General features: G+C 36.3%; 1 protein-coding gene across 1 annotated transcript; it reads right to left on the bottom strand.

Moving 5' to 3' along the window:
* Nucleotides 1-6,393: 6,393 nt before the first annotated feature.
* On the bottom strand, nucleotides 6,394-8,786 carry LOC105557968 (40S ribosomal protein S13). The gene is made up of 3 exons (XM_012005410.1): nucleotides 8,645-8,786; nucleotides 7,048-7,175; nucleotides 6,394-6,749 (listed from the first exon to the last, which is right to left on the bottom strand). The coding sequence occupies exons 1-3, from the start codon at nucleotides 8,665-8,667 to the stop codon at nucleotides 6,445-6,447; spliced, it is 456 nt and encodes a 151-aa protein (XP_011860800.1). The 5' UTR covers nucleotides 8,668-8,786; the 3' UTR covers nucleotides 6,394-6,444.
* Nucleotides 8,787-9,195: the final 409 nt, after the last annotated feature.

Here is a 9,195-nt window from a genome sequence, read left to right as displayed (position 1 = left end):
ACGTACGTGCGTACTTGCGTGCGCACGTACGCGTCGTCCGTCCGCATTACAAATTTTCGATAGCACGCGCGGTGCGCGTGCACTCGACACAGCAGAGATCGGTGTGCGCCAAGTAGACTCGATCCCTCGCTTCCGATCGTGAGACAGACCGAATCGCGAGAAGCGTCAGCTAGGTCATCAGGAAAACCGAAAGATTACTCTCGCTCTCTTTGTCGAACGATTCCCGTGCCCTGCTATCTCCGAAATGCGGGAGACAATGTACTGCGTTCGATTAAAAATACTTTTAGGCCACCTCGCCAAGTGGAATGTCCGGTGGCGTTGGATGAATATTTATTATTCATTGAAAATTCAACATTCTTGCCGCGTGTAACATTTAGATAACCGACAAATCAGGATAGGTGGAAAAAAAGTTGTGGAAATTGATAGATTATGCATACAAAAATAAAAGAGAGTACAAATTTATTCTAGAGAAATTGAAATTCAATCCTAAGAATTCATGGACTTTTTTGCAAAATTGGCTTGGCAAAATGTCTATTAATTTTTCCCAATTTGTACACATTTTGCTATGTTAATGCATCGCCATTTTTTATTATATTTTTGAGTTTATTATGAATTATTATGAAAGTCACAAACTTGTAGAGAACTTTTTGATTTATTGGGTTGTTAAAAAGTAATTGCGTTTATTTTCGACAGATGGCTTTAGTTGTATACAATGGTTTCTCCTTTATAAAAAATCAGATTTTACCTATTATCACATCATATACTACACACACACGCGCGCACACAATAGTTCTTCTTGTAACCCTAAGGGGAAGCAATAAATCATATATACAGGGTGTCCCATTTTAACTTGGACAGTAAAATATTTCGAAAACTGAGCCCAGCAGACAAAAATGTACAAATCAACCGGTGTAAAGAAAACACAATTTTGTAACAAGTAATAAAAAAATTTTTTAACAATTGTGTGTTTTCTTTACACCGGTTGATTTGTCTCATTATTCTGTTCAAAAAAGTATTAAGGTAAGATGATAAAAAAATGAATATTTTACAAGATATTTTGTAATTTATGTCAAAATATTGGAACTTTCAAACCTTAATAACTCAAAAAGTTCTTAATAAAAAATACTTTATTAAAGCATTTTGGAAAGCTCTTGAGGTCAGCTACAAGAATATGTAATAAAAAATAGGGAATGCCATTTCAAAAAATTGGTGTGACCTTTATGTGACCTTCAAATAATTCTTCAAGGTCAAACCAATGGTACCATCTTATGGCTCCCTCGAAACCATACAACTATTGTCTGAAACATTTTTGTCTGCTGGGCTCAGTTTTCGAGATATTTTACTGTCCAAGTTAAAATGGGACACCCTGTATATGGAACATCATATACAGGGTGGACCATTTTAATCCATCCAGTCGAATATCCCGAAAACCAAGCCCAGGAGAGATAAATGTTTCAGACAAACGTTGTTTGGTTTCGAGGGGGCCACAAGATGGTACCATTGATTGGTTTGACCTTTAAGAATTATTTAAAGGTCACATAAAGGTCACACCAATTTTTTAAAATGGCATCCCCTATTTTTTATTACATATTCTTATAGCTGACCTCGAGAGCTTTCCAAAACGCTTTAATAAAGTATTTTTGTATTAAGAACTTTTGGAGTTATTAAAGTTTGAAAGTCCAATATTTTGACATATATTACAAAATATCTTGTAAAATATTCATTTTTTTATCATCTTACCTTAATACTTTTTTGAACAGAATAATGATACAAATCAACCGGTGTAAAGGAAACCCACAATTTTGTAACAAGTAATAAAAAAAATTTTTTTTAACAAATGTGTTTTTTTTACACCGGTTGATTTGTCTCATTATTCTGTTCAAAAAAAGTATTAAGGGGATGCTGGAGTGGTTTGATTTACCGACAGAGTCGCATACAGTTTTTGGAGGTTTGTAAAGAAACGTAACCTCAATATGTCATATATAGATACAAACGAAAATAATTATGTAGCATTTATGTACAAACTAATACCAGACCCAAGTGTAGAATGCATAGTAGAACATTTTCATATAAAAAACATTGAGGTTTGAAGTCTAATTCGTATCGCATTATGTATTGCAATATTTGTAATACATAATGCGATACATAATACATAATACGAATTAGACTTCAAATCTCAATGTTTTTTATATGAAAATGTTCAACTATGCATTCTACACTTGGGTCTGGTATTAGTTTGTACATAAATGCAAATAATAAGATTTACAAACGCAAAAACGGTATCCGACTCTGTCGGTAAATGAAACCACTCCAGCATCCCCTTAAGGATGTACCTGAGCTATTTCAAAATAGTACCAAATTGATGAAACTTCGGGAAACACTTCCTTTGTTATCTGTAATATACTGAAAAAAATTTTAAGTAGATTTACTAAATCGTTAGAAAGTAATTATTATTTCAATTATGTCTGATTTTACACGTGTTCTTATGGGAAACGCAATTTTCTTGAATGAAATGAGTAATAAAGTATAGAAAAAATAGTACCAAAATTTTAATTTTTTTTATACATATATGTAGACCATGGATTATTGGAACTTTGTGCAAAATTCGATTAGGTTTCACAACACGGTTTAGGAGAAATTAATTATTATTCATGACAATTTTGCGGTTTCTATAATATGTCAATTACTGGACTGTAGAAGTGCGGCAACGTCGCAATCAGCTGAACGTGTCAAGCGAATAACCTGACCGATACAGTAGTCACGTCGTAAAGTCTCGTTTTATCTGTATTGTTTTCACTTAGAGAACAAGAATAGAAATTAAATAATTTTGATAAACAACATAAACTCTGGTTTCTCGCTTACATTTTCCTTCATGGTGGGCTCAGTTTTTTCTTCTTGCACAATTTGAACTTTTCTTCTTAAAAATCCACATCTTTGTTGCGCAAGTCTCTTTCGATACGTACTTTCACTAATTATTTTTCCTTTCCACCGATACATTTTTGTGGCTTTTGACATTGCGATACAGGACTAAACAGAAGTTAGCTCGCAATGTCAAAAGTGCATTACTATCAACCTTCCCAGTGAGAAATGATGCGTCGATCCATCATGTAAAAAGAAAGGTGTAACAACATCGTGTATGCGCAGTAGTCATGTGCATTTGGACCCAAATTTCATTGGCTCGCTCATCGTGCGCCGCCGCTATGCGCAATGATACACCTTTCTTGCAGTAGTCCATGTGCATTTGGACCCAAATTTCATTGGCTCGCTCATCGTGCCGCCGCCGCTATGCGCAATGATACACCTTTCTTTTTACATCATGCGTCGATCGACGTCGAAACGACGTCGAATCGACATCGACACCGTCGAATTGACGTCGATTCGACATCATTTCGACGTCGATCGACGAATCATTTCACACTGGGTTGAAGCCATAAACTTAATGTCGCGCTGTTGCCACGTTTAACCCGTTTCATCGAGGGTCAAATATTAATATTAATAACAAATAATATTTATAGTTATTGTTTAAATAATGCATATTTACCTTTTTAACTATATTCCAATTACTTTTTCTGTATTACACTGCTAAATAATGATGTTAAATAAATAAGAAATTTGATATTCTAAGGTTGTATTCTGAGCATTTTCACTGCCAAAAGTTTTATTGTAAAAAGTTGTAAAATGGCAAATAAACCTAATAAAGTGCTGAAAAATGTGAAAAATAACTTTTTAAAAATAAATATATTATGTTAGTTATCATTTATATCAGTTAGATCACTAGGTTTACTGCACGTTTAGCGTAGATATGCCAGTTTTTCGAATTTGGGGGATTTTTGTCAATGATTGTATGTCAGATACATCCTTAAGATGATAAAAAAATGAATATTTTACAAGATATTTTGTAATTTATATCAAAATATTGGAACTTTCATACTTTAATAACTCAGAAAGTTCTTAATAAAAAAATACTTTATTATAGCGTTTTGGAAAGCTCTCGAGGTCAGCTACAAGAATATGTAATAAAAAATAGGGGATGCCATTTTAAAAAATTGGTGTGACCTTGATGTGACCTTCAAATAATTCTTCAAGGTCAAACCAATGGTACCATCTTATGGCCCCCTCGAAACCAAACAACTTTTGTCTGAAACATTTTTCTCTCCCGGGCTTGGTTTTCGAGATATTCGACTGGATGGATTAAAATGGTCCACCCTGTATGTATGTATACAGGATGAGGAAAAAGTACCGGACCGGTGAAATATCTCGAAAAATATGGAAGATACGGAAAAGTCTTTCAGACAAAAGTTGTACGGTTTTAAAAGGGCTATGTAATGGTAAAATAAATTTCCGAAAAAATAAATTTTTTATGGTTATATGGAGGTCGCTGTCATTTTTTAAAATGAAACTCCCTATTGTTTATTATACTATCTTATTCTACTAATTAATATGAACAACTTTTGTCTGAAACATTTTTTTATTTGCCTAATACTTTTTGAGGTAATCAAGAGAAAATTTATAACTTTTTCAATTTTTAGTTTATAATACCTCAATAACTGTTCGTCGGAGGGAAAAGTAGTACAGGACTTTTTTACTTGATTTGGTCTCAGGAATATGCTCTGTCGCAATAGTGCTTTAATTATTGAAAATTTTGTGTATGTAAATTTTGTGGATGGTAGAATACACAAAAATTTTCCATAATTAGAGCACTATTACAACAGCATATTCCTGAGACCAAATTAAGTAAAAAAGTCCTGTACTACTTTTCTCTCTGACAAACAGTTATCGAGATATCATAAGTTTAACTTTGAAAAAGTTATAAATTTTCTCTTGAATATCTCAAAAAGTATTAGGCAAATAAAAAAATGTTTCAGACAAAAGTTGTTAATATTAATTAGTAGAATAAGATAGTATAATAAACAAGATGGGTTTCCATTAAAAAAAATGGCGGCGACCTCCATATAATCATAAAAAATTAATTTCGTTCGAAAATTAATTTTACCATTATATAGCTCTTTTAAAACCGTACAACTTTTGTCTGAAACATTTTTCCGTATCTCCCATATTTTTCGAGATATTTTACCGGTCCGGTACTTTTTCCTCACCCTGTATATCGTAATACAGTCTCAACTTTTCCCCCCACTACGTCGAAAAGTCACGTGACCTCATTTGACGCTGGTTTCTAGCTTCCATGAAATTGCATCTTAAATTGCACGCGTACTGTTTGCTTTCGGCAACAACCCAGTGACGTCACGAACAAGTTCGGGTAAACTCGGGTGCATGGTGGAAATACATAAGGTGTATTCGTTTTCGAAACCAATTTTCGTCCGATTCTGCGCAGCTCCCAAGTGCCTCCATTTTAAGTCGATATATCGATACATGGGAATCGATGTACCGTCTATAACTTATAACGGTTCTAACTCATTTTAATCGTTCATCTGTATGTATGTACAACACTTACTACCACTTCTACTCCTACAACCCTACAACTACGTTTACGCAATTATAGAATGGCCTCAAAACTGTGTTTTACAACACTGTACAACAGCTAACAACCATATTTACGCTATTGTAGAATGGACTTAAGACCATCTGGACCAATGAACATGTTATGTAAATCAATATGACGATTAAAGCGGGGAGCACACACTTTTGCATAAGTGCATAAACATATGCATTTATGCAAAAGTGTGTACTCCCCACTTTAATGCTCGATGCTCAGTGGTTTAGACTGACGGTTCTTATGCTATGCATATGCAGCTATGCAATTTTGTGTGCGATGACCCTTAGTTTTGAGAATAAATTTAATACGCTTGGAGACACTTCACTACTGTGCAATAACGTGACACGCATGAGCAAATTTCAGACAACTGAACTTGTCAACTTTGCACATTATTCATTTAAAAACTATTATAGCCTTGGCATTATGGGATTAGGATTTTCGTCTCAAAATCATTTCAGGAATCGGTCATTAACAGGTAGAGCGTTATATCAAAGACACTCTGTATATGTATACATATAGAGAATGTGTACGCGTGCTATCAGATTTGCAATTCTAGGCATTGACTTGACGTACGTCGACGCTCGTGCAGAATTACGTACATACAAATCGTAGAGTACTGACATATTACGTCAATAATTCGTGGTATCGATAGTAGAGGGAAATCACCTATTATGAGGTAGGTATCTAATATGAGATAACAAGTTTTCAACACCCGAATTTAATCACAAATCGTTTTTCGCAACGATTAACCAATCTAACAATGAATTTTTTACTAAACAGATTTCGTTCCAAGGGCAACAAATTTATAATGAACTCAACAGATGAGGCCTATTAATTTAATCGAAATTCCGCTATCTCATAACAGGGGACTTTTCTCTATTATTTAAAAAAAAGATAAATTAGTGTCTTCGGAGTTTATTAAAGCATATATGTAAATATAATAAACAAAATCAGGCTACAAGAGCACTGGCCGTGGAACTCTCGTATTTCCAATTCGGTGGCAGGGATCCCTTTGCTTTGTAATAACGTGCCAACCTGTGGATTCTCGACTCTACGAGAATCAAGCGGAATTTACTATCCTTATCCTTGCGATTTCGCTCCAGGTGCTTGCGCACGGCAACGGCCTTCTTGATCAGATAGTACAGATCCTCTGGCAGATCAGGGGCCAGGCCCATGCTCTTCACGATGCGTAGAATCTTGTTTCCCGTACGGAATCGCACCTGCGCCACTCCATGCGAGTCACGAAGTATGACACCTGGGGAGAAAAACACGCGTACATTATACACCATTTCCTCCTGCCACTTTAACGACCCTTAAATTTGATAACATTCTACGAATGTCAGCGGTTACCTATTATGAACTGACAATGTTACCATGTTCATATCAAACACTGCTTGTTAATCTCGCAAACGTGTTTGTCAAGGAGATCAAATTGAAGATTCTAAGATCTCCCGCGGATAGTTTGCTTTCAAGTACACCAGTTCCTCCTGGTAAATTAGCAAGATCCACGACGTCTTCTATTAGCAAAAATATGAATAAATTATTAAAATTACCAATCTGAGATGGCGTGTGCCCTTTCTTCGCTAGCTTGTAGATAAGTTCCTTGCAATCCTCCGGTGTCAGCTTCAACCAAGTTGGTACACTTCGTCGGTAGGGAAGCGCCGACTGGGATATACCCTTTCTGAAAGAGAACAACCGCCGTCACATACACTGTTTCTATTATAGAATATATGTATAAGATTAGCCAAGGTAGGAAATTAATAGTCACAAATCGACACAACTGGCAAATTCTGATTAAAGAAATTTATTATGAAAAATATTGCCAGTTGTATCGACTATTAATCTCCTACATTGGTTAATTATTTACTGGCAACAAGAAGTCTTTATTCTTGTTATAAAAGATAAGCTCTTTGTCATCGAACACGGTTTCATTACACAGGCAGGGATTGATGATAGGCAATCGTGTCAGTTCAGTCTAGTTAAATACACATGCTTGAGGGATATTCTATGGACATTGCATCTGCAGGCTGAACCCTTACGCCGTCGCAATTGTACGAAGCATTTTTTCGAGGAGTGGGAGAAGGAATATTCCGCCTAAATGCGAGTAGTATAAGCTGCCTTCAAGGGAGATATTACATTTGCCGTACGATAAACTTTCCAGCCTGCAAGCAATCAATATACTTAAAAAGTTTATCGTACGAAAAATGTAATATTTTTTTAATTCTCCCTTTATAGGAAAGCCGTTTTTTTTCTTACTATCTTTCCTGTATTCTTATCTTCTCTTTACTCTGCCTTTGCAGTTAGTTATCCTCCGGGCCCTATTTGTCGCCTCTTACGACACGGAAGGCTAGCCGGATGATTTATTCATCGGCGAATCGACACGCTAACAAACGTAATATCGCCCTGCCTTAAAGTCTAATCCATAATGTACATATAATATCTAGAAACATTCTATTTTGTAGTCGATAAATACGTTTAAAAGATTTGCGGAAGTGGATAAATTGCATATTATACACTGTACAATTGTACATTGTCGACAAGTTTTTTAAGCGTTTCGATTTATTTATATAAAACAAAATGATTCTAGACGCAAACAGCACATTGTAGATTAAGCTAATTCTATTTTATATAAGTAAATCAAAATGCTCAAAAAATGTATCGACAATATATGCTTGTACAATATATAACGTACAGTTTATCAACTTGACATACATTTTTTCAACGTATTTATTAACTATAAAATAGAATGTTTTTAGATGCAAAGATTGTAGATGAGACTTTTGGGTCGTCCAGCGCAGGTTGCACCACGCGTACACGCGCTAAGTTAGGTTAGGTTATATGCTCGGGGAAGTCAGCGTGCTAGACCCGGGGCGAAAACCACGGTGCGTTGAAACGGCTGAATCATTACTGACTGACAGTTGTGCACTTTAAATTATGTATATATACACATATATATATATATAAAGATCGAGGGATAATTGGTAATTCGAGCAGCAAGAACAGGCACCAAAGCCGCAAACACATGGTCGCCTCGATCGGGCACGCAGCCAGAGCATCTTGATGGAGAGAAACCTGGTGCCGCGAAAATCGCGAGCGTCGCGACGAACGGGAGATCGCGTGGATAATGAGTTACAAGTATCGTTACGTTACCCATGTGAGTGCATACGACCCATTTTGACGGATTTTCCTCGAACAGGAACGACGTCGAAAGAACCACGAAGAAAGAACGTGAAAGGGAACTGCGAAAGACGGTAACGCCCTCTGTGACTGGCGGGGAGGTTTGGCCACAGTATACTGATATACAGTAAGTACGTCCTTCGTTTTGATTCAGCCGCGCAGATTTGCTTGCGCATCTTAAGCGGCCATGTTTTTGGAAGCACCAATCACGTTCGAAGTGAAGAGTTCATGAGTTCATCCAGAACATTGGCCGCATTCAGCAGACACGCAATTGCATGGACGCGGAACGTGCGCAATGCGGAATTGGCGGAACGAAGTCCATCCAATCACAGGCATTCTGCCAAATGTGTTCCGCCGAAAAATATTTTCTAATGTCCCATGGTGCGGAATTTGCGGAAGCGCAATTAGCGCTGGCCAATAATATACGCTATTCCGATAGTTAGAAAGTAGAATCTATAGGAAAGATTCTTGTAATTGGCCAGCGCCAATTGCGCTTCCGCAAATTCCGTACCATGGGACATTAG

The sequence above is a fragment of the Vollenhovia emeryi genome, unplaced genomic scaffold, assembly GCF_000949405.1.
Source record: "Vollenhovia emeryi isolate VEMERY1.0 unplaced genomic scaffold, V.emery_V1.0 DF939397.1, whole genome shotgun sequence".
NCBI lineage: Eukaryota > Metazoa > Arthropoda > Insecta > Hymenoptera > Formicidae > Vollenhovia > Vollenhovia emeryi.
Note: the sequence above shows the minus strand (reverse complement) of the source record. Positions and strands in the feature narration are given on the sequence as shown.

Bases quoted from the DNA above. Each gene is read 5' to 3' on its own strand.
- LOC105557968 (XM_012005410.1), bottom strand. From the start codon at position 8,667: ATGGGTCGTATGCACTCACATGG. The intron at 7,176-8,644 runs GTAACGTAACGA...GTTCTCTTTCAG, and splicing joins GGTCGTATGCACTCACATGG to AAAGGGTATATCCCAGTCGG. The intron at 6,750-7,047 runs GTAATTTTAATA...TTTTCTCCCCAG, and splicing joins GCACACGCCATCTCAGATTG to GTGTCATACTTCGTGACTCG.